This window comes from Podarcis bocagei (genome assembly GCF_964188305.1).
Source record: "Podarcis bocagei genome assembly, chromosome: 1".
NCBI classification, from domain to species: domain Eukaryota; kingdom Metazoa; phylum Chordata; class Lepidosauria; order Squamata; family Lacertidae; genus Podarcis; species Podarcis bocagei.
The window spans coordinates 47,424,749-47,449,469 of record NC_138125.1 but is presented as its reverse complement, the minus strand read 5'-3'; the positions used below and the strand labels follow the sequence as shown (position 1 = coordinate 47,449,469).

The following is a 24,721-nucleotide window of genomic DNA, read 5'->3' as shown; positions in this document are numbered from 1 at the left end:
GTCGCTTTAAAAGAAGATTGGACAAATCCATGGTTGGATGCAGTAATGCTTATGAATACCAGTTGCTGGAAGCCACAGATGGGAGAGTGCTGGGCTAGATGGGCCACTGGCCTGATCCTGCATGTTCTGTCTTTTTCAGGTAAACACAGTCTGAAACATTTGCAGAAATAAAAGCAGTGCTTTTTTCTTTAAAAAAAATAATAATGTTTAGGGGTCCTCTTATTTTGACTCAAGAAAACCACCATTTTATAGTTAAAATTGGGAAAAGTAAATACAGCAAATGGACAAAAGTACAGTGGTACCTCAGGTTAAGTACTTAATTCGTTCTAGAGGTCCGTTCTTAACCTGAAACTGTTCTTAACCTGAAGCACCACTTTAGCTAATGGGGCCTCCCACTGCTACCGCACCACCGCCACACAATTTCTGTTCTCATCCTGAAGCAAAGTTCTGAATCTGAGGTACTATTTCTGGGTTAGCGGAGTCTGTAACCTGAAGCGTATGTAACCTGAAGCATATGTAACCCGAGGTACCACTGTACAAAGATTCACAAAATGTTTAGGGGTATGCGTACCCCTGCGTACCCCCCCAAAAAAAACACTGAATAAAGGTATACTTTTTTTTCAAAAAAGAAAAATGCAAATGGAGAAACACCCACCACAAAACAGCCCAATCAGAACTAAGCATGTGTGGCGGCCTCCAGGAGAATGCTGCGCATCAGATTGAAAATGAAAAACCAACAGAGAGCTGGAGGAAGAGTGAACTGGCCTGCTTCAGCCCCTTGCAGCTTTGCAGTCCTAGAGGAGGCCATGGCTGGCACTCTGAAAAGAAGCACTCTTGATCAGGTGTGAGAATAGACTGCAACATTCTGTTGCAGATCCTATTAGTTTAGTTTATTTTAGACCTTATACTTCCCTTGTCTACCTGTCAGGACAGCATATTAAACAATGAATACATTTGAAATATCTAGACATCAACACAATGAACAAACCAATATTTGCAAAAGACAAAGCACCAGAAGGTAATAAATGCCCAACTTTTAAAATGGCATTTTTTCATAATTAAAAACTATAAATGATTGCCTAGAATGGTTCAAATATCTTTGGAGACATTATATTTGCCTCAAGTTCACATTCCTTCCTCTGATTCTCTGTAGTGCATTCCAATATCTACAAACCTCCATAATTATGTTGAAAAACTAAAAAAGACGTCCATTCAGCTTAGATCTGCTGGGTTCCAGTAACCTCCAGGACTTATATATGCTAGTTTCAATGTTTTGCAAAAACATTCATAATAGTTTATACATTTTCAAAAGTATACCCTAATTCACACGAGACCCCATTTCAACAAGATTCTTTATATGCATCAACCCACCACATATAATAGGTCCCATCAGGACAGTTTTATAGCACAGAGACGTGCTATCAAAGCATAATCTGCAGGGTCAGGTATTGCTGGAGTGCTCCACCCCAGTCTATAATGTCCCAGATGTCTCTGCTCATACCACAACAGATGCTAGACTTTCGTATTATGTGACCTATGCTAAGATCTCAGCCTCCTTGATGGTCCCAATAACCAAAAGATATATGCAGAAAAAATAAGGCCTAGGCAATCCAAGAAAAGATACATTCTCCATCTGCATATATTATGCAAATTGGTGGAACTATAGAACTTTCATATTTCCTCTTATTTTGTATAGTTCTAAAAGTTTTGCTATCTTGCATAATTCTTTTGTTGTTTTTTCCTAGTCAAGGGGGGATGAAGAACACTGACACCTCATTCGAAAGAGTCTCTGGCTTCTGAGTTTTCAGTAACCATTGTCCACATAACCTTCAAACATCTTTACAGCCATAAGGACTGGCAAAGTACTTGGTTTTTTAAAAAGTACACTACTACATTTTATGCTTCTTCTCTGCATAAAGACATAGCCCTGTCAATAAGGATTTCAACACACCCTGCGGCACTATTTTATCTATTTCCAGATGAGCCCCAGTGACCAAAATTTATTCACCAAACTCTGATAGAACCTAAATGTTCTATCTAATCAATTCCTTTCCCCTGGACATTTTGAAGTGAAGTTTAATTTTTGCATTAATTTTTCTACAGTGGGAATACATTCTTACAAAATTTAAAATGCCACATAAGACCTCCCGTGACACTTATTTCTGCCACCACCACCTCACTGTGGCATTAATTACCAAGGGAGAGAAGATTTTGAGACACTCAGCAAATGTCATTTGGTGGCATCCTAGTTGTAGCGCTGCCCAGGCTGCAGTGGGATAAATCCATGTCAGGCAACAAGGTTATGACTTGCACCTGAAGCTCATCAGGCATTGCTTAGCCACCCTGCTTGACCATCTGATGTGGGACCCTGGGACTGCAACATGATGATTTGTGGACACCTATAAATCCATAAAACTAAATTTAAAAAACGAACATTTTAAAAACAAGGATTCCACTCCTAAACACAGAGGTCACACAAAAGATGTGAATGGCATATCTGAATTTCAAGTACATAATATATGCAGGATCCATCCAGCTCTCTAAGAGTCCAGGTTCGCAGGTAGGTAGGTAGGTAGGTAGGTAGGTAGGTAAATAAATAAATAAATAAATAAATAAATAAATAAATAAATAAAGGCCCAATTCCCTGATCTTTCTTGGATGCACAGAAAGCCCTGAGATCCTTCATCTATACCAGTGTTTCCCAAACTTTTTTGGGCAACGGCACACCTGTTTACTGAAAAAAAATCTCGCGGCACACCACCATTAAAGCCCCGCCCCGTGACGTCAGCGCGCAGCGTCACGCCGGGAGGGACGCACGAAAGTGAAAGTTTTTTCCCTCCCTCCTCAGTCCCTCGCTCGGAATTCAGCTCGTTTGGGGCATCGCTCCGGCTGCTCCCTCTCCCGCCGCGCAGGAGCGATGCCTCTCTCTGGCTCTCCCTCCGCGCAGGCTGAGGGAGGGAGGGAGGTGCGCGTGTGACCCGTCTCTGCTGGGAGACCAAACCCAGCGAGGCAGAGTCGCGCGGAGGCGCCCAGGCAGCGCTGCCGGCTGCGAGGAGGAGCGCCAGGCAGCAGCAGGAGGCGCGGCCTCTCCTCGCCGCCGCCGCCCCGCCTCTCGCCGCCCGACTCGCCCGCCTCCCTCCAGGCATCTCGCGGCACACCAGCCGATGTCTCACGGCACACTCGTGTGCCGCGGAACACCGGTTGGGAAACACTGATCTATACTACAGTGATAGGCACGTAACAGCTGGAGCCAGTGCAATGGGACTTCACCCCCTTCCTTCCTTCCTTCCCTCCCTCCCTCCGAGCAGGAGAACCCCCAGTACTTCACATGGGAGAAGAGAGGAAATATAGTCTTGTCTGTGCAAGCATTTCTGCTTCCCCTTAGTGAGTACAACCCAGGATCTTCTCATTAGAGCCAGAAGTGAAAATGTACAGTAGAAGCCATAAATATGGGCTAGAGTCCTGCTCATAATTAAGCTGCAAAATCTCAATAATGACTCAGTGAGATTTAGACTGCCATGATATAAAAACTATGATCCAATAGGATGATGCAGAATGTCCATCAGGTGTCCAATTAAAATTTACCAACTTCTGCCACTTTAGCTCTTGTATAAAGACAGAAACCTCACTCTTGTATAAAGACAGAAATCTCACTCACAGAACTACCTAGGTTTGAGGCCTTGTAAATAATAATTTACAGGCAGTTAACCCTTTACCATTCAACTATGTATAAAACCCTTTACAACCAATGATTTTTTTCTTTCTTTCTTTCCACTGTATAGAAGATACATAACTTGAAACAGCAATGTGATCCTTTGCTCCTTTCCTTCGGGCAAGCCATAAGATTTTTACTGATACTCATCCAAACTCACAATAACTTTCATCATTTATGTTGCCATCTTCAGATTTATTTTTTCTGTAAAAATGCTCTGGAGTGAAACCAAACAGTTCTTCAAAGAAAGCCAGACTGTCATCTGAAATTACCATTCCCTGTCATCCCTGTTGTATGTTACATAAATTGCCTTCCAAGTCAAAGTCAGTGCTTGCTGTTGCTGAATCCGGCAGCTCTACACACTTGCAAGTAGTTGGTTGAGCTACAGAATCAGCCGTTCCCTCTGGAGGAACTGATCACACACACAAAATCGTTGTTTGTTTGCTTCCCTTGGCTTTACTGCACTTCCAAACCGCCTATCAGGAAGGGTTTAATCACTCTGTTTGTAATAGTGCAATCTGACAATGGCTCCTTTGGCATAATTCAAAAGTCAGCAATGGTAAAACCTTCAGCTACTTATAGCTTTGGGTTGATCTCCTTCAAAACAGACAGTAGTCTTTCATCATGGGGTGCCATCCCTGATTCTTCTGATTGTGCTTTTTAAACTGTTGCAAGCTCTGTCAGTTTGCATTTCTTAGTGCAGAAAGTATTGATCTGATGTGTAGAGATCATTCCTATTCTAATTAATTCAAGAGGGTTCTGGAAGCTTCTCTGCGTGAAAGAAACAAGCAAGGTTCATGACATTTGGGTTATTCCTTCAGAGAAGCTGAATACAGCTGGCTTAAACTGGTTCTGTTATCTTTTTCTGTCAAGGTCATGTTGACTATAATCGTAAGACTCACTCTCTTTCTGTCTCTCTTTCCTTCTAGCGTGGTGTACTGTATATAGTGTTACGGTTTAATCTTATTATAAGTTATTGTAAGTTTAAGTTAAGTCTGCTGCAACTGGATGTCTTATGGACAGTGCCAATCCTGAATGTATGGATTTGTGACCATTATGCTCATTTGCCTTCAGTAGCGGTAAAGCTCTGCTGGATGAAATATTAATTTACTCTGCTAATTATATGTTGGAATATGCTCTGGATCAATTAGAATACATGACAAGCTCATTCTACAATATTTGTTCACTTGATTTTCTTTCATTTGTGAACCTTGTTTTTGGCATCCATCTGCCTCAGGAGACTATAGATGAGTGCACCTTTGCGGGTGAAGTCAAACTGTTGTAAGGCTGCAGTGCCTTCTGTGACTGTGGAGACTGATGCAGGAGAGACATGTTTTCTTGCAGCTAGGGAAGATTAAGGTGTCCAGTTGTGCCGCTGCAGATGTGGGTCTTCTCTCTGTGCTCCTCCCAGCAGTCATTCCTTCAGTGATCCATAATCACTGTTATGGATACATGACCTGACTCTGTCCGCTCCAGGCACTGCAGTTGTCTGCAAGGGATTCCCATACGGCAGAGTTGATGTTGCCAGCCTTCATGTCACATATGCAGAAATCTTTGTAACGCAGAGTTGGTCTACCAATGGGCCTGGTGCCTGAAGCCAGCGCCCCATACAGAATGTCCTTGGGGATCCTGCCATCTTCCATTGCGTGGACATGACCAAACCAGCTTAGACGTTGCTAAGATAGGAGTGCAAACATGCTAGGAATGTGGGATTGGGAGAGCACATCTTTGCTTGAAACTCTGTCCTGACATGTGGTACCCAAAATCACACACACACCCCAGTAGCCATGACCCTGTGTGTAATTATAGCTGGGAAAGATTCCTTGCAAACACAGGATTACTCTTGGTGTATTATACCATCTGCAATCATCTATCAAAATAAATATACAGGTGCCATTGTGCAAAATTCTTAAGTGCGGATGGGGCTGTATATACATTAAAAAACAAACAAACCAAGGGCATATCATGTCTCTGCAGTAGATAACTAGAGAAGCTGGGGGTGGGAGATAGTTATAATAGCTAACCATCTAATGATGAAGACTCACCTGCCTGATCAAATTTTCCTCTCAAAAAATGATTGCACTTCAAGCTAGCCTATGCCCATTTAAGTAATCACTCAAGGGCCAAGAGTCAATGAAGGACCTGCGTATTGCACCCTGAATGGAAGGGGGAAAATAGAATTTGCTTATTCTGACATCATGGTTAAGCATTTCTGGAGCTTACATCCATTGCTTAAATGGAAGCAAAGGCTGTGCATAAAGTATTGCAACAGGATGTAACATCAATATATTGAAACCAAGGAGATGCACTGTAACTTTTACTAGCTGCAACTCTCAAAAGCTCAGTAAAAATACTGTTGCTGCTTTTGTTTCTTTTAAAAGGAAGTATGGGAGTTTAGTGGTGGGAAGATGAATATTGACTGTTCATTCAAACATGAGAATGTCCAAGACCGGGGAAGTTGCATGTGAGAAGTTCAAGACACATCCCAAGAGGTGAATTCACTCCATATGATTTAACGTCACCCATAAAACAGCATTAAGCTCATCAGTATGAGCATGTGGGGGTTTTGCTAGATCAGTTAGCTGGCTATTTTCCTGCTATGAGCTAGCACGGGACTCCACTTTCGGAAGAGAATCTCTCCAGAGAGGACATCTGCTATGGAAGAATTGCATCCAGATGCAGAGGAACATGCAAATGAAGCCCTGGCCTGAATCTTGGGCCTCAGAGACCAGGGATTTAGTAATAAGACCAGACTGCCTGTTTTTGCCTCTGGGTTGGCTGCGGGGGAGAATATGCTGCTACTGCTGTAAGAATTTTTACCTGGCAACATTGGATGGAGAAGTGAAACTTTTTGCTTGGTACTTGGGGGTTGGGGCGGGACAAGCACTTGACTCTTGGCTATCAGCATCTGATTAGCAAGGAGAACATTTGCTCAGTGGTCAGTTTCACTACGTAAAAGCTCAGCCCTGTAGCTTTTGCTAAAAAACAGTGTATAACTGCTGCCTGCAATATGTTTATTGTGCTGTTTTATACTGTTTCTACATAGTTTTATTATTGCTAGCCATTCTTTCACTATTTGGAGAGGGAGGTCAGGATATAAATTAGAAATATATAATAACTAGTAATAATACCAGCTGATTAAACTATAAATGGGATGGTAACAACAGCACAAGCCGTAAATTTAAAGAGAAAACCAATTCACCGATGCGGCATGTTAATTTTAACACCACTTCTTCTACTAGTCAACCCAGAGGCCAGTATGACAACAGAAATGGTGCTGTATGTGACCGCTTCCAAAAAGATTTTTGAATTGTCCTAACATACACTGCTTCACAACAAATGTAAAGTTTTATTTGTAAAAGAATGTGCTCCTTTGCCATTGATTAAAACAGAAAAAGTAAGTACACTGTGTTAATGCAATGCTGCTCTCTACTGGCTGGAATGAGTCCTGACACTGAGCTTGTAAAAAAACCCACACCTCATTCAGTGTTAAAAATGTTACTTATTTAAAATAAATGAGCAGATGTACTAGTAATCATGTGCAGTACTAGTAATTATGGATTTAAAAGTTTGACAAACTTTGGCCCAACACTGGGAAATAGGGAAACAATAGAAAGAAACAAGAATTCCTGAATTGCCAAATAATTCATTAGGGCAAAATGTAAAATCTTTATATGAGACAATTAAGACTTCACAGCACAGTAACGCCACACATTTCAGAATCATGATTAAACAAAACAGACTGAATTAAAGTAACTGAACGTGCTAGCAGAAGCCCATACAAGGATCTCCACTAATGCAATGGGGTTTCCCCACCTCATATCCCCCTACCTAAAAAATAGCTTGGAGTGGTCAGAACACAAAAGAACAGCAAGGTGTGCCATCGCTAGTTACGATTGCTTCTGGATGCGAACGGGGCTCCGGAACGGATCCCGTTCGTATCCAGAGGTACCACTGTAATCACTGACTGGTGCAACTAAAGTCCAAAATTCCTCAAGCTAGAACTCACCCAATATCCATACCAAACAACACTAATTTAAAGGATTAAATCCATCCCAATTTTGTGTAGCCAGTAGGATTTTCACTGTATTGCTATATAGAAGTTCCACAGAATTCAACCCAGTATATATACTTATGGGTGGCATTCAATTAAGTCAAGACTCCCCTGAAGTCAGCTCTATGATCTATTTCATATATACATTAGCTGTCCTAGGATTTACTTAGCAGTCCCAAGGATTTATTTGCAGTTTCATAAGGGTATATATTGAAAGTAAATAATTAAATGAGCAAATTAAATGAATTTGGAAGGTATTTTTAAAAGGGGGGAAAGAGGGGGGAAGGAAGTCAAACTTTGAAATGTTAAATTGATTGTAAAACTAATGAAATGTATAAACTTGAAAAGTATAAATAAAATCTTTTTTTTTTTTAAAGGATTTACTTCTCCCTAATTGTACTATTTCTATCTTAACACTAGGCTTTCAAGAGAAAGAGCTGAGCTCTCGATGCCCGCGCCTCCCGGGCGAGCAACAGCGCATCTCTGAGGTAAAACCAAAACCAAAAACTTCTCCCGACGGCGGGACGCCGTTTCCTCAACCCGTTTCTACGAGTTGCTCGAAGCCACGCCCACACGGGTTCGTCGCGTGGCCAGAGAATCCTCCGCGCCCCGCCTACTTCTTCTGAACAGACAATACAGTAACCCCTTCCCCGCCGCCAAACAGTCACGTGACCATCAGCGAGGCAGGAGGACCGCACGCGAGTGAGGTTGGGCGGAGGGGACGCGGGGAGAGGCATTGGAGATACATAGTCCGGCCGCTCTGGATCTCTCTCTCTCTCCCGGCGAGGAAAACAAAACGGCATATGATCGGCACCCCGATTCGACCAATTGAAAGCCTCGGGCGGGCGGAGAGGCGGGACGAGGAAGGGAACCAATGAAAGAGCAGTTGTGAAGGGGGAAGCTGAAGGAAGTGCTGAGTCGAAGTAGCTTAAAGCTTCCGAGTGAACGGGCGGCGGGGGGGGGCGGGGGGCGAGGCAGAGAGCAGTTTTTCCTGCCACGTCGCTGCTGGAGGTGTCTGGAACCTTGAAGATCAAAGATTAGGTGGGATATGCGTGCGCGCGCATGTGGTCGCTAGCAGAGGGAGGAGCTGGGAGGAGGAGGAGCAGAAGCTGGGAGGAGGAGAGGCAGGAGTAGCAGCGACTCCTTGACCACTTCCAGAGTTTTGAGGGAAACGGAGCTGGAAGGAAGGAGGCTGCTGACGGCTGCTGCTTGAGGCTGGTAGGACGGAGTCCGGGGGGGGGGAGCGGGAAGTTATGGGTCTTTGCTTCACTCCTTGAAGCGGGAAGGTCAGAGGCGCCGTGTGCTGCCGACTTTGTGGACTTCCCACAGGCACCCGGTTGGCCGCTACGGCCCCCTCGGCACAAATTGGCTGTTTTTTCTCCTCTGACTTTAGCTGTGGGTTAGATTTTGGTTGGGTTATGATAATTTTAGCTTATATTTTAGTGGTCAAGATTTAATGTATATTCTTAACTGCTGCTAAATCTGAATGGTCTCTGTTAAACCCAGTTGCAATTCAATATATTCCTGTTGTGTTTTATGATTTTTCTGATCTTGTAAGTGAGCCGGAACTGGTCTGTGACTGTAATAATAAAATTCATTTTAATTGTTGGGTTGGATAGCCTTTCTTCCTCTTAAAGAGACCCTTGACTTAATCTAACCATAAAAATAATAGTTACAGGTAGTAGCCGTGTTGGTCTTTTTTTATATGGAAGTATAAAAAAATACTTCCAGTAGCACCTTAGAGACCAACTAAGTTTGTTATTGGTATGAGCTTTCGGGTGCATGCACATTTCTTCAGATAGTCTGGCTTGTATAAAAATAAACAACTTCCATGAAAGCCGGTATAGAAACAGTTTCCATTAAAGTCGGCCTAACAACACAATTGCAGTACAAGGCTAATAATACTAAGACAAAACTAACCAGTAGTAGGAATAGCCAATACCTATATCCTAACAGAAAGCTTGTTACGGGTTTCACATGCTGTCTTAAATGAATCAGAGAGTAAGTTGGATGAATGTTATTGTGCAGCGGCTAGGATCCAGAGAGTTGCTTTACTGGAGCTCTGGTTTTACTGCTAGCCCGGTGGACTTCTTTCCTTATTTTGTGTTTTTTAAGTTGAAGAACACATGTTGTATGTACAGTGGTATGTACAGTATGTACAGTGCTTCAGGATGAGAACAGAAATTGTGCGGCGGGGGCGGGAGGCCCCATTAGCTAAAGTGGTGCTTCAGGTTAAGAACAGTTTCAGGTTAAGAACGGACCTCCAGAACGAATTAAGTACGTAACCAGAGGCACCACTGTATCACAAACTACTTTTTGAAGTAATTTCCCCAAAGAATCCTGGGGGAGCTACAATTCTCAGCAGCCTTTAACACGCTACCATTCCCAGGATTCTTTGGGGGAAGCCATGTGCTTTCGGGGTGTATGATGTGGCCATGAACACAGAATTTAAAGCAGCTGAATTGAGGTGTTATTTGTGTAGAGCTCTTCAAAACTGCTGAAAGTTGTGCTGTACAGTGCACGGAATGAAACGAAACTGTTGGCGAGGCAGAATCTGCTGGCGAGACAATCGAAGGCCAGGTCCCAATCAGACTTGGAGGATACGCCACCGCTGGACCTCTTCAGCAAGGCTAGGGTAGGTGATGATAGTTTCAAATTTTTAAGGATTAATGCTTTAAATAGAATGGATGAGTCTTGGATATTTACAGTGAAAGTCCACGCTTAAATATTGGCACAATAGTTGCCCTGCCGCACTCAGTTTGCAACTCAGTGCTGCAGAACATCAGTGTCGGTGTCCATTGGAGGAAGCAGAAAAACTGAAACATTAATTTTTTTCATGCACTTTCTACAGTGGTTTACAGAAATAAATATGCAGATAGTTAAGAAAAGTAATAATAAATATGCAGACAATTTAAAATATTTTCTATAATTTTAAATTTTATGTGATTTCAATTTGTACGTATAATTGCTGTAAACCGCTTTCATTGTTTTTATGAATTTGAAGTATACAAGTATTTTTTTAATAAAATAAATATATAAACAATGAAGCGTTTTGGCCCTTAAGCATTATCTAAGAAGGTCTTTAGGGTTTTATGTTAATTTTTTGTTCACAGTTCATATGTGATATATGCCTTTTAGATGAAAATGGCTAATTTTTTGATTGCCCTATTAAAACAGATAGCAAACTAACTAATGTTTGTGTGGACGTCACTCCGAGTCAGTAGTAAATTATCTGCAGTATGTATGTTGCTCTGGATAACTCTGTAGAGATTAGGTAATCTGTCTATAAACTGCATACACATAGTAAAATTGATTCCTATATTGGGATAGAGTAGACCATGGGACTTAACATTTGGTTATTGTAAGCAGTGTTGTAGGAGGACTTGGAAATGAAAGATCCAGGGGGATATTGGACGAGGTGGAATTTGAGTATTATACTGAGAGGTGAGGCATTTTTGCAATGCGGGAGGGAAAAGAAATGTAATAGCGGGAGAGAGAGAGAGAGAAAGCGGGACATGTTCCCTTTTCTTATTCCGTTCTCTTCCTCAGCGTCCCCCAACAAAAGTTCAGAGTTCCCCAATAGAACACTGGGGTAGGTGGCTTTATATTGCTCAGGGTAACGACATTTCTTGAAATTAGTTTTCTGCTTTTTTATTCACTCTTAACCTTTTCACTGATAGTTAATTCGATATTTGTACTTGTTTAATATTTAACCCACCAAATATTTTATGGAATCTTTCTTACTTATGTATCTCCTTCTTATAGACAAGAACCACCACTGCACCCAGACACTGGCGAAGATGAATCTCCCTCCGCTGCATTAGCTGAAATACTCTCGAACATGCCACCACCTGGTAAGGAATTTACCAAGAAAGTTCCCACTGCTTTCATGAGTTTGAGACCTTTGACATGTATTGTCACTCAACTTTTCAAAGGGTGCCTGCCGCCTGTGTCTAAGGAATATTTTAATCAGTTTTAAAATATTGACAAGTTAAATTGACAAATGGAAAGTAGCGGCTTTCTTGAAGTCAAATCTTTTTTTCAAACGATAAATATATAAACATTTTTTTCAAACATAATTCACATAAATGAGTATTTCAAGGCCTTGCCATGCCATCTTTATTAATACAGGTTTCTTTAGGGTGCATCTGCCAGACATGTTGTCAACTTCAGCAACTGAGAGTGAGGTTTCCATCTTCATTTCTGTACAGAAGAACTGCCCTGCTGCATCAACCTGCATGATTGACAAATAATTCCATTACTAAATTCATAGGGTTAATACACAGTTTAAAGATTCTCACATTCTAGCAATGTCAACAGGGATGAGTGGGGGACGACTGCCATATCTGGTCAGATAGAAATCAGATACATCTGTCCAGAGCAATAATACATGTTCATATTGTAAAAGGAGTTAACCTCCCTGAAGCCTTTTGGTGACTGTGAGCATAATGTGCTAAAAAAGTTGTCTGCAAAGTTAAAGTAATCTTAAAGAATGACTATGCTGTCTCTATTCCAGTTGGTGAATGCAGTAACTTTGATTTGCTGCTTTCATTGTAAATAGCCAAGGTGGATACAAATCAGTGATTTAAAAAATAGAAAAAAATGATTTTTAAAAATAAAATGCTTTTGGAGGAAAAATCTTTCTAAAGATAGTTTTCGAATAAGGATCTGCTTTTAATTATGTAGCATGAGGCTTTATATGCAATGTTTAAAATTTTTGGTAAATGAATTTCATTAATCCATTCACAATGTCATGCTCTTCCAGAGATTATTTGGGGCAGTTTTCTAACAAGAAGGTATTATCACAGATGCTTGTTTTTGCAGTTCTCAGAAGTGTGAATTTGTGTCTGCAGATATAACATGCCTTTTCTTCATAGGAAAAATGTTATAAACATACAGAGTTGAGGAAAAAAACTTAATCCTATTGTTCCTTTCCAAATTTACATGCACAGAATCAATCCCATACCTCTTAAATGCTGAGTTCCAAGAGGTCCAATGAATAGATTGTTTGGAGTGGAATAGATCTGCACAAGTAGCTAAGTGTGAAGCTGTAAAAATGAAAGTGCAACCTCGTGAGCAGAAAGCTCCGCAAGTCTTGGGATCTTTGTGTAATAATTGTACAAGTCTGTTGTTTAACCACATCAGTTAACAAACATGGATGCATATGCTATAATGTTACTGTTTTAGTTAAATAAATTGTTTAAATTGTTATTAAGGAAGTGGTTATTTTTCTCCTTCCAAAAAAGTACAGCAGAAAAGTTGTCCAAATATAAATAGTTAAATTATTAAAACTCACAATAATTTCATACTTACCTATGTATTTCTAATAGTATAACCAAATCAGTAATTTTTGCTATAACAGTAAAAACTGCTCTGAAAATTTATTATTCCAAAAATGAGAGCTTCATCTGGTTGTAAATATTAAGATTATACCAGGAAGAACGAGTCTTTTTGTAAAAAGATTATTTAAATCAAGTCTTTTTTTTAAAAAAAATTATTTGATTAGATGTTAATACACATACACTTACAACCATAATAACATAACAACAAAAAGAAAAAAGGATAAAAAGAAAAACAAAAGAAAAAAATTAAGGTAAGAAAGAAGTACATAAAATAGGTGGATACACCTTTGTGACTTCCCTCCACTAGTGCTTGTCATTTTTTCATTCAAGTTCTTATTTACATTGCAAATAATGTATCACTACATTATTTCTTTTAGTATTCTATTCTATTCTATTATATTATCAAGACAACTTTACGAGCTTAGTCTAAACATACCAGCATGTTACCTTTAGAGCAGTGTTTGCTCATGTACTCTTCGAACCATAACCATTGTGACCTTAATTTCTGATGTGTTTGATATCTTACTGCCGCAGTTAATTTTGCCAGTTCTATAAATTCTGTTAATTTATATAGCCAATCCTCTTTTGTGGGTATATAATTTCCTTTCCAGTTCTTTGCAAGGAGTAACCTGGCTGCTGCAGTTGCATAAAAGAGTAATTTTTTCCTTCCTTGTGGTATCTCATCTCCTACTATACTTAGTAAGAATGACTCGGGTTTTTCCCCTAAAGATATCCTGAGCATTTTTTTTAGTTCCTCATGGATGCAGCCATCCTATTTAAATCAAGTCTTACTGGCTAGTGATTTAAATCATGATTTAAATCAAATCCACCCTGTAAGTAGCTACAGTTGTCCTTGGCACTGAGTTTTTATATTTATTTGTAAGAGAACTACCAACTACTTCCTTGTGTTAAACTGCAATGGTGGATGCTTTTCCTACTCCAGAAAGTAATTGTATGAAGTCCTACAAATGTTTGTCCCTTGTTATGGGGAGGATGGAAGAGGGTTCTGCTAACAGTGTTTGATTTCTTTTTAAGAATTACCAGGATTTTACTACGATCCTGAAAGGAACCGCTACTTTCGCTTGCTTCCTGGGCATAACAACAGCAACCCTCTCACCAATGAAAGTATTCAGCACAGAAGGATGGAGAGTCAAAGGCTAAAGCTCTTGGAGGAGGAAGAAAAATGCATGAAGGTGAGCTGTTGCACTTAATTATTCTCTCAAATTAGGTTCGCTTAACGCGTAAGGTCATTGCCACCAGCTGCTTTAAGGGTACGTAATTCTATGCCGGATACTGGTTTCTGATTTAAGTTTACACGTTTCTCTTACGTATGAAAATCTTATTGTTCAAGCTTTAATTCATAAATTGAAAGCTTACATTAGTCATTTGATTAAGCATAGAACAAGATTATGTGACTTCCACACACTTGCTCGATGTAAGAGTGACAATTGTACATGAAGAGTTCATGGAGTTGTATTCAATGAGGTCATTGGATGAACAACTTCCAGTGGTGCAATGGAACTTCCTACCCTTTGTCCTTCTGAAAGTGTCCCCCCCCCAAAAAAAAAACTGCTTTGGGAGTTCCCCCATTCCTCCAGAGCAGGACGGCGTTTGTGTGTACTCAAACACACATGTGGAGGTTGGGAAATTCCATTGTGTGATAGTTCTGCTTATGGTTTTGTTGGATTCAGCCCATGATTTTTTAAGCACAAGGAACATGATTGTGCACTTTCACCATTTTTAAACAGAAAGCATCCAGGTCTGGGCTGAACTCTTCAATCGTTTTACGCAAGAGGCAGTTAGGTTTGCCTAGCTCTATCAACTATCGCAGGTAAGATGATTTAACATTCCTTTTATGTTGCAAAGCTCTTTCTCTTAAGCTCTGTGGAAAAGGGGAACTTCTCTAACAGGCCAGAGTGGACTACAAGGTGCCCAATTACTGAATATACATTGTTGCTTATGGGTTTATTTGTATCAGATTCTACAGTATATGGAGGATGGATCTACAACATACCTTTCGCATTTATTTGGTTTGCAGCCTACCTAAAACCTCTTTTGCTTGATTTGGTGGAAAAGATGGTTATCAAAGTACTTTTTTGATCAAATGGTAATCTTTCTCTGTTCATGGTACTTTAAAAACAATGTGTAGTTCTTGTATATAAGTTACTTATACTCCATTTTTATCCCGTCCTTCCTCCCAAAGGGCAGCCTTTATTAGACTAGATTTTATTTCAGCTAAACAGTCTAATTGCTGCTGTCACTGAGGGTGATATCCAACTAACTCGCTTGTAAATGCATTTGCGCGATTCACCTTACAAACCTCATCAGCAAAAGCCCTATGAGACAGCTTCCACTTGCATGATGGGGCTTTCCCTCGTCTCTCCTCCCACCACTGTATGCCACCTGAAATTGACTGGTGGGGAGGTGGAGGTGAAGCCCCCAGAGCAGTGAAGGGGGGGATCAATCCATCTGGCAAGTAGATAGGGGAGGAACCACCTATTCAAATCAGCAGGCTTAAGTCTCCTTTGAGTATGGTGAACGCTGGATATCATCTATGGAATTTCACTGATGTTGATATGCAATACACTGCAATTTATTCCCCCCCCCCAAAAAAAAACACAACTCCACTATTGGACTCTGCACTGGAAATGATAGGTTTGGGAACATTCAGGTACCAATCCTATGGCTAGTTGGTGGGGAAATATGAAGGCATTTTAACCACCCATCTATTAATGCCTTGTCAGACTCCACTGGCAGAATAGAAGGGAGTACAGAGTGCAGTCCTTCCATGACCATGTGTAAAATATTTTTAAAAATACTTTGGTTTTTCCTCCTGTTGGAAACAAGGGGCTGGATACATTTAGATAAAGTTCAGAAGTGTATGTAAATCTCCGAGTTTTGGAATGTTATCAGGAAACCAGGAGGGCTTTGGGACCCAAGCAGCTTCCTAAAATGTCTTCACCCTTTTGGCCCTGCATCATGTTGGGCCAAGGTGTCAGAGGAAGCTGGTGCCATTGGAGAAGGATGCTCTGACACTGGTTCTCCCTGACCCACAGTTCTGTTTGTTATGTAGAAGGGTTAGATCTGATCTGTCCTATGAGCACTGCTACACCATCTCCAGGGGCCACAGGACAGCACTCTTAATTTATCTGATCACTCTAAAATAACACTTGATTATTAGCACTGATACTGGCTTGTTGACATTAAATGCCAGTTTCCTTGGTTGTTCTCTTTTCCTCGTTCTTACGTAGGTCGATCCATGAATTAAAAGTGAATTGCATGCAGAGAAGGAAATTGGAAATTGAGACCCCAGATTCCTCTATTTGTGGAAGCAACAATTTTAAATTGATAATGGTAAGTTGGAGGGGTTTTGTTTTGTTTTTTTACTTATGTTAGGACAGTCATTTATCTTGGTATTAAGGTTGCAATGTGATCTTACAGCAAGAGGGATCTCTTCCAGATGCATCCATGGGTACCTTTAGAAATTCTTCTGCCATTCATTTGGAAGAATGGCAGCTACTAGCTGGATCTTGGGGCAGGGTGGGTGGCAGGGGGGCATTTGGCAACTGATAAACTTTCTGTAACATTTTGAGATGAGCTTGCGATTTTCTTCATTAGTGGAAGAGCCCTCCTTGGGGAAAAAGTAACCCCTCAGCAATTCACACCTTGCTTTTGCAGGCAGACAGTGCCTCTGAAAGAATATTCACTGTGAATGATGTCGAGCATGGAGGATGTAAATGTGGTATTGTCAACCTCAGTGGTTTGGGGAAGAATACTCTTACTGTGGAAATGTACGACAACCTGTATTTTACAAACCGCAAGGTACTGCTCTGTCCTTTCAAGTTTAGAATTTATTTATTCTCTTTAACCCTAACTATTGAGACCAAGCAGAAATGTGGAGCACTTAAGTAGATTTCTGAATATCAGTTGCTGGGGAACAACACTCGGAGAGGACCAATTTACTTGTGTTCTGCTTACGGGCTTTCCATAGCCATCTGGTTTGACCGCTGTGGGACATGGGATGTTGAACTAGATAAGCCTCTGGTCTCATAAGCTGGTCTGCTCTTGTGTGAGAGCCTAGCCACAGTTATCTGTGTTCCAGGTTAGATTATTGTAACTCATATGTGGTTTGAATATGGAAGCTCTTTTCAGAATTCAGTTGCAAGACTGCTAAACCAAGACCAGACATTAGGAACATGTTTCATCTCTGCTTAAACAAGTTTTTGGAGGGTGGAATATCAGTCCTTATAACCATAGGGACCCTTTTCCAAAGATTGTAGTGCACAGTATAAAAACACAAAATGCCTAACATTAAAAAAAGAAATAATTACACACATCCCACACGAACACACTTTTAAAAGGCCATAAATTGTTTAAAAGGCCTGGTTAAAGAGCTGTGCCAATCTGTATGAAATCTATGGATTCTCATTTATTAACTAGATTGTGTTCAGCTTCCTATTCATTTTCAGGGGGCAGGGGGAGCAGGGTTATACTTTCAACACTAGCCTGTTCAGTTAATCTATCTGCATTCATATATCCTTGTTCCAATAGGCATTTTCTGTTTTTTTGTTTTTGTTTATTTTCAAGGTGAATTCTGTGTGTTGGGCCTCGCTAAGTCATCCGGATTCCCATGTGTTATATCCTTCTTATAAAAAAATGAAATGCTATCGACTGTCTGGCTCCGAAGCACCCTCTCTGATTGCATGAAGCCCGGCTGGCCCTGTAGTTTTTGCTGGAGATGAGGATGATGAAACAATCACTGACACTGCTAGAGCACCGGTGGCTGAAAACTCATTCCGAGTCAGACCGAACACTGGTTAGAGCTCAATGTTGAGCCTACCAAGTGGTGATAGTGACGGCGAAGAGGACCTTCTTCATTGCCTCTATTGCATCTGTAGAGAACAGCAGGAGGAGACTCTTTTCAAGTGGTTCACAATCTAGTGCAGTGTTTCCCAACCACTGTTCCGCGGCACACTAGTGTGCCGCGAGATGTTGCCTGGTGTGCCGCGAGATGTTGCCTGGAGGGAGGCGGGCGAGTCGGGCGGCGAGAGGCGGGGCGGCGGTGGCGAGGAGAGGCCGCCCAGCGCGGGGCTCTCGCCGTCTGGCTGCCTGCGAGCTCGGCGGGCAGCGCCTCCGTCCGCAGCGCCCGCCTCGCGGCTCTCATTCCCTGCCCCTGCCAAAGCTCACCCAGCCAAGCCGCGCTCTCCTTCCTGCCTCGCTTTGCTGCCTCCTCCCCCCCCACCCCCAAAGCTTGGAGGTTCCCCGGCAAGGGGGAGGGAAAAAAATTGAAACACTTTCGTGCGTCCCTCCCGACGTGACACTGCGCGCTGACGTCACGGGGCTGTAATGGTGGTGTGCCTCGAGTTTTTTTTCATCAAACAAGTGTGCCTTTGCCCAAAAAAGGTTGGGAAACACTGATCTAGTGGAACCACCTTCACCACCAGGGCCTTGTGACGACCTCAATTATCTCCTGCAATGATTTTGAAAAGTTCTTTGCAGATAGTCGCTCAGATTCAGAAAGAGGTAGACTCCACGGTGGGATCCAGACTGGGGTGGAAGAGTGCTAGGGTCCTGTCTGGTGATGTTGCATGGGATCAATTCCAATGAGGATGTGGACAGGCTGCTTGGACAAGTGAAACCAACCACATGTCTCCTGGATCCTTGCCCATCCTGGCTCATAAAAGCGAGCCGGGCTGGGCGATGGGCTCCACGGGGTGGTGAATGCTTTCCTCTGTGAGGGAGCCTTCCCTGACCCACTGAAAGTGGCAGTTATTAAACCGCTTCTTAAAAAACATCTTTGGACCTGGCCAGTATGGCCAACTATCACCCAGTCTCAAATCTTCTGTTTTGGGGCAAGGTGATTAAACAGGTGGTTGCTGAACAACTCCAGGCACGTATGGAGGATGTGCACCATTTAGACCCCTCCCAAAAAACATGAAAATCAAGTTCTCTTCAGTATGACTCTAGAAAAATCAGTTTTCTGTTCTGGGGCTTTGAACTTAAATTAAGTAACGCTACTGCAATGTTTTTGTGCTTTGTGGTAGAAAGAGGAGGAACATGACTTCCATCATTTATCTGTTTTTTCCTTCTGTTTATTCTTAGTATCCATGCTAAAAGTAGGGAGCAGAGATTGGAGACATTGGTTTAAATGGGGGTTGGGAACCCCGTAAGTTAAAACTTTTATCTATGATGCTTTCTTGATAGTGCATGTAGTACATCTTGAAATGCTCTGAAATCTCCTGTTTTCTAGTGAAATATTTATTAGTGCAACTGTGGCAGAGGCAGATCCGCCTCTTGGGCTGATTTAAAGTGACACATTCTGTTCCTGTGAGAGCTGTCTGTATTGTCTCTTTAATATCCTTAACTACCTCCATCAAGCTGTGCCTCATGGGTATTGCAGAAACTCTCGGCTGTGCCAGCCTGCTTCCAGCATCTTTGTTCAATAACTCTAATGCAGGTAGTGTATATCTGTTGGGTGAAGTCTTAGGCATGCGGAGATCGTATATGAGACATATCAGTTTTACAGTTCCCAAGTATGATTTTTCTGAGTGTTATAAGAATAACACTGACATTGCCTTATGTCCAGGCCTCTGGCTTTTGTTGGTTTAGTTTAGGTAACTAGTCAGCCTTCTGTCGGTAACTCTTTTGCTCCCTTTATTGAACATGGTTTTTTAAATTATGTCCGAAGCACATTGCTAATGTTCAGCCACTGAAAGAGGCAAGCATATGCTTTGGGTAGAGGGCATACTTATAAAAGATGGGATTTAGGGATGCATTGTGCAATTTATTCATCATCAGGGAAAAGAGAATGTTAGCCGCTTTGAGACTCCTTAAAGGGAGTGAAGGGCGGGATATCAAATCCAAACTCCTCTTCTTCTTCCTCAAAGCAGTTTGACTAAAGTAAATGAGACTGCTTTGGTCTAAGTGGATTATGGCCTTGCTCCCTGGCAAGCATGCAAAGCAGGCATTGGGTCATCAGTTAAGCAGTTCAATGCAGCAGAAGCTCTTCAAGTGTTTTTTGCATTTGAATGTTTTGAAGATACAGAGGCGTGAATAATAAAAGATAGGTACCCTATACCGTTTTTGGGAGAAACCTGGTGTTGAGGATGCTTTCCTAATGGCTTCTTCCTTTTTCTTTTTAGGAGACCAGCCTGGAATGTTGTGCAGCTTCAAGATCTCCACAGCCTGGTCCTGTGCTTGGTGTCTGAATCCTCAGGCTGATAATTACTTTAGCACAGGTAAGGTGCAATACTTTTCCACTATCGTTATGGAGCTAATTACTTGTCTGGTGCTTACATTTCGTTTCATCTTAGGTTTAAGTCAACAAGTCCATGTGACCAATGCAGTGACTGGTCACCGTCAGATATTTTCTATCAGCAGTGATGCTCTCGCACAGCAGTTTGCCACCCAGGTAGGAGAGACTTTTTGTGCAACAAGCAGACCCAGGCAATGATAGCCCTGAATTTCTGTGGTTAATGTTGTCACCACTCAACTTGAACAAGCTTTGAGGATACAGTAAAGTTGTACTATAGAGTAGTGGATAGAGCACTGAGCTTTGGTGGAGAAAACCTGGGTTCAGATCCTAGTCACTGAATTTGCCTGGTTTTCTTTGGTTGGTATCACGTAGCTTATTTCAGATGGTTGTTGCTTGGATAAAATGGAGGTGGGGGAACAGCCCAGGTACACAACCCCTCGCTACCCAAGAAGGAGGGTTTGGGTACAAGTAGTAAGGCAGTGTTGAAATCCACTGAATTTGTTCTTTGGCTTTTATAGGCTCCAGTGCTGTATAATGGCTGCCGTTCAGGGGAGATTTTCAGCATTGATATCCGCCGCCCCATGAATACAGGGCAAGGGTTGAAAAGCCTCCGTCTGTTTCATGACTCGGCAGTCACATCTGTGAATCTTCTGAAGGATGAGCAGTACCTCTTGGCTGCAGACATGGCAGGCCGGGTAGAGATCCAGTTTGTTTCACGAAATATTCCATGAATACTGTTTTTACTGCCTTGCCTAAGCATTCCGAGGGTTTTCCTTTAAGTGATGTGTTTGTTCTCTTACTCTGTCCATTTACAGATAAAACTCTGGGATCTGAGAAAACTAAAATGTGTGAAAGAATATCACGGTCATCACAATGAACACAGCATTCTGCCTTTGCATGTCAATGAGGAAGAAGGGCTTCTTACAGCAGGTAAGGCACATGGTCATGCACAAAATGGAGTTTGCCTAAAAAAAAAAAAAAGGCTGTTGAGACAAAGCTGTCTGCAGTTGTTTTTACAAATGTTTTATATATCTCTAGGGTAGTGAGAGTTTTTCCATCGTTATTCAGCCACTGGATCCAGTGCATTTCACTCACAATAACTGTACCAAGTCAAAATATTGGTCCATCTGCCTTAGTGTTGTCCACACTGGCTGGCAGCAGCTGCCCAGTGTTTCAGACGGACTTATATAACCTATAAATAGAAAATAATGCTGTCCTGCATTTGAATTGTGAAGAAATCTTAATAGCTGACAGGAAACATGCCCAGGACTCCACAAAATGTGTTTAGTCTGCTGACCCAAATTTTCAGAAAATTTCTCCTCTTTGGGAGATTCATTTGCGCTTTCTTCTACATATGTATTTCCTGGGCTTGTGTTTTACTCTCCACAAATGGCTGAGCTTTATCCTTGGCCTCTGATGTTGTTGGCCACCATCTCCATAAATCCACAATCAGTCCCATCCTCCTGGCATAACTCTTGCAGCTGCAGCAAGCAGCCTCGCATGACTGAGGAGACAGGGAGATGTAAATGTAACAGGTATTTCAACAAATGGACGCAATGGGCTGTTTGGTGCTAGAATTTTTGTTTTTTCCTTCCTCAGTGGGTCAGGATTGTTATACACGAATTTGGAGTCTCCAAGACGCTCATTTGCTACGGACTATCCCTTCTCCACATCCATTTTCCACTGACTCCATCCCAAGTGTGGAGTTTTCATCACACCTTGGAGGCGCCCGAGGGGTTCCCGGCTTGCTTATGGCTGTCAAACAGGATCTCCATTATTTCTCCTATAAAACAGACGATCCATATTGTCTGCCTGCCAAAGAAGCGGACATTTCCACTCCACCTCAGTGATGAAGAACAAAAATGTGGAGGCTGTCTGCCCTGCATATTGGTGTACGGAGATGGGCTGTGGTTCTTTCCTTTAACATTCTTTATTTTCTTATTTCGTGAACACTTTTTTCCTCAGTTTTCATTTTTTCAGAATATTGTGAATAAAGTCAACTGGTTATGGGAGCAGTTAGTTGCTTTTGCTATTTTCAAACACAGTTCTTTGATTTTTATTGCATATTGTCAGCTTCAGATGTTGAAGCTCATAGAATAAAAAAATCAGTATTTTCAGGTGGGTCTGCTCGTGTTCCCAACGTCCCAAGAACTAGAATTATCTAAGAGATATTTCAAGTGACATAAATCAAGCACAACAAATACTTGCTTCCCAAAGTATTTTTCTACTTTGATGGATAGGAAAGAAGTGCGTGCAGATTTATGCTAAACCTAACCTGTTCAGCCCACCATTTTACATTTTTTTAAAATAAGTGGATTTATATTTTATTTTGACTGTTCTTTGGCAACTTTGCTTACTGAAATCTAGATAAGATTTTTGTGTTAAACTCAAAATGTTTAAGAATTTAAGCGAAAGTTTGTTATTTGTTGCTGCTGCTGTTTTTAGTGATTCTGCATCTTCATCATTCCACTATGAAAATGTTTCTTAAAAAATAAAGGGAGACTGAAGTTCTTAGTGGATGGTGGATTTGAAACCGCAGATCCATTCCAGCACAATAACAAATGTTTTTGCAAAGTCTCTGGAAAAGTGGTATGGTTTTTAAGACAACAGCAGCTGAAGGAGGAATTTAATTATTTTACTTGGAGCTCAGATACCAGCATGTCTGATGACACCTAATCCACAATAGCAGCTTGCAATTCTAAAATGGGTAAAGAGTGAGAGATGGCTGCCAAAGAGGGCTGCCGCCACACCAGAACAGAAATTGAGACTCTCTTGCCCACCTTTGGGGGCTTGGAAGACAGTTTTGGAAATATCAGCACAGCTTTTGCTGAGATAACTGTTAAGCGTCATTTTCAAAGGCTCCAAAAAGAAAGCAGTTCTGGGTGTTCTCATCTATGGTTTTAATGAGCGTTTGGAACAGGATATGACAGATGTTTATGGCTAGCAGATATATTTGATTTGAAGGTCCCCCAGGGGTGTGGATTTGAGTATACTCATTGAGTTAACTTTTCCACTGGAGTGGCAAATGGGACTTAATGACATATTGTAGTTAGCATTCAAAAACAATATAAGGCACTTATTCCTAGACGTAAAGTGAAAACCTTCCTTACCAATGAGGATCAGCACAGTATTTCAAGACTGATCTGCTGGGCTGTTTCATTGCAGGGAACAATTTTCATTTAAGTGGGTCATTGAATCCTTAAGATACTTAGGTGTACAAATACCTACTCAGTTGTCAAAACTGTAATTTCATACTACAGGCAACCACCACCTCAACCCCCTGGAGAAGGAGAATCTGGAATATGATGCTTTTGAATGAACTGTATAACTTGTGACTTTGTTCATAAGCATAACCGAGAGTCTGTTCCATGTTCAAAATATTTTAAGACACTGTAGGCTTTTTTGACGAGCAGGAATAAATTAAATATTTTGGACTGGAGGTTCTGAATGTGACTCTCCCAGACATCCCTTTAGTGTGCACCAAGTTCCCTCACCATTCCTTCTTCTTCTTTTATTATTATTAATTGGGATTCCTTGGCGCTTGCTATTCCTTTCTGCCTCCACTCCCCATGTAGACTAGGTCCTGGGTAGCCAGGGTTGAAATCCTGCCCTGGGCCAGTCACTGTCTTAATCTAACCTGCCTCGCAAACCTGTGACAAAGATTAGAGGGTGGGAGAAACCTTGCGCTCCTTAAAGGAAAAGTGAAATACGTAGAATGAATAAATAAAAATACTTTATAGGATTGGAAAGGAAGAGAGTGTTGCAGGTGGCGGAAGCCTGTGCATCTTAACCTCCTGCAATATTTCCAGCAAAGCACACCTGCTACTGCCTAGTAATTCTGAGGGATCAGGGAATGACCGGGAGTGCTTTGCTTAGAGGTGGTGACAGGTATCTGCTTTTTTAAAAAGGCTTTGGCCAGTTCTTGTGGTTGGCCTGTTGTTTTGGCCCGTGAACCTCTCCAGATAGGTTTCTGCTTCAGCTTGAATCCTAAGCTGGTAGCAGGCACTCCTAGCCACTGGCTCTTCCAGAGCCCAAGAGAACCACTACAGGCAACCACCACCTCAACCCCCTGGAGAAGGAGAATCTGGAATATGATGCTTTTGAATGAACTGTATAACTTGTGACTTTGTTCATAAGCATAACCGAGAGTCTGTTCCATGTTCAAAATATTTTAAGACACTGTAGGCTTTTTTGACGAGCAGGAATAAATTAAATATTTTGGACTGGAGGTTCTGAATGTGACTCTCCCAGACATCCCTTTAGTGTGCACCAAGTTCCCTCACCATTCCTTCTTCTTCTTTTATTATTATTAATTGGGATTCCTTGGCGCTTGCTATTCCTTTCTGCCTCCACTCCCC

At 41.6% G+C, this 24,721-nt stretch overlaps 1 protein-coding gene and 1 long non-coding RNA gene across 4 annotated transcripts; one reads left to right on the top strand and one right to left on the bottom strand.

Annotated features, from left to right (window-relative positions):
* Nucleotides 1-8,366: 8,366 nt before the first annotated feature.
* Nucleotides 8,367-22,403, top strand: DCAF4 (DDB1 and CUL4 associated factor 4). 3 transcript variants are annotated; one of them, XM_081186255.1, is made up of 14 exons: nucleotides 8,367-8,473; nucleotides 10,249-10,401; nucleotides 11,532-11,620; nucleotides 14,144-14,301; nucleotides 14,857-14,939; nucleotides 16,360-16,462; nucleotides 16,787-16,930; nucleotides 17,696-17,745; nucleotides 19,486-19,565; nucleotides 20,251-20,346; nucleotides 20,422-20,519; nucleotides 20,882-21,058; nucleotides 21,179-21,293; nucleotides 21,963-22,403. In XM_081186255.1, the coding sequence occupies exons 2-14, from the start codon at nucleotides 10,292-10,294 to the stop codon at nucleotides 22,211-22,213; spliced, it is 1,554 nt and encodes a 517-aa protein (XP_081042381.1). In that variant the 5' UTR covers nucleotides 8,367-8,473; nucleotides 10,249-10,291; the 3' UTR covers nucleotides 22,214-22,403. The 3 variants fall into 3 exon arrangements, with proteins under 3 accessions (XP_081042381.1, XP_081042380.1, XP_081042379.1); XM_081186254.1 differs by lacking the exon at nucleotides 8,367-8,473 and adding an exon at nucleotides 8,655-8,807; XM_081186253.1 differs by lacking the exon at nucleotides 8,367-8,473 and adding an exon at nucleotides 8,831-8,984.
* On the bottom strand, nucleotides 11,856-14,137 carry LOC308583014. The gene is made up of 2 exons (XR_014005993.1): nucleotides 12,733-14,137; nucleotides 11,856-12,000 (listed from the first exon to the last, which is right to left on the bottom strand). It is a non-coding gene; the product is annotated as an uncharacterized lncRNA (long non-coding RNA).
* Nucleotides 22,404-24,721: the final 2,318 nt, after the last annotated feature.

What these genes read in the sequence shown, in the direction of transcription:
- DCAF4 (XM_081186255.1), top strand. Translation starts at nt 10,292, where the DNA reads ATGAAACGAAACTGTTGGCGAGGCAGAATCTGCTGGCGAGACAATCGA. An exon ending in CATCCGGATTCCCATGTGTT is followed by an intron (nt 17,746 to 19,485) that starts ATATCCTTCTTA and finishes TACCTCCATCAA; the next exon opens with GCTGTGCCTCATGGGTATTG. An exon ending in CACAGCAGTTTGCCACCCAG is followed by an intron (nt 20,520 to 20,881) that starts GTAGGAGAGACT and finishes TGGCTTTTATAG; the next exon opens with GCTCCAGTGCTGTATAATGG.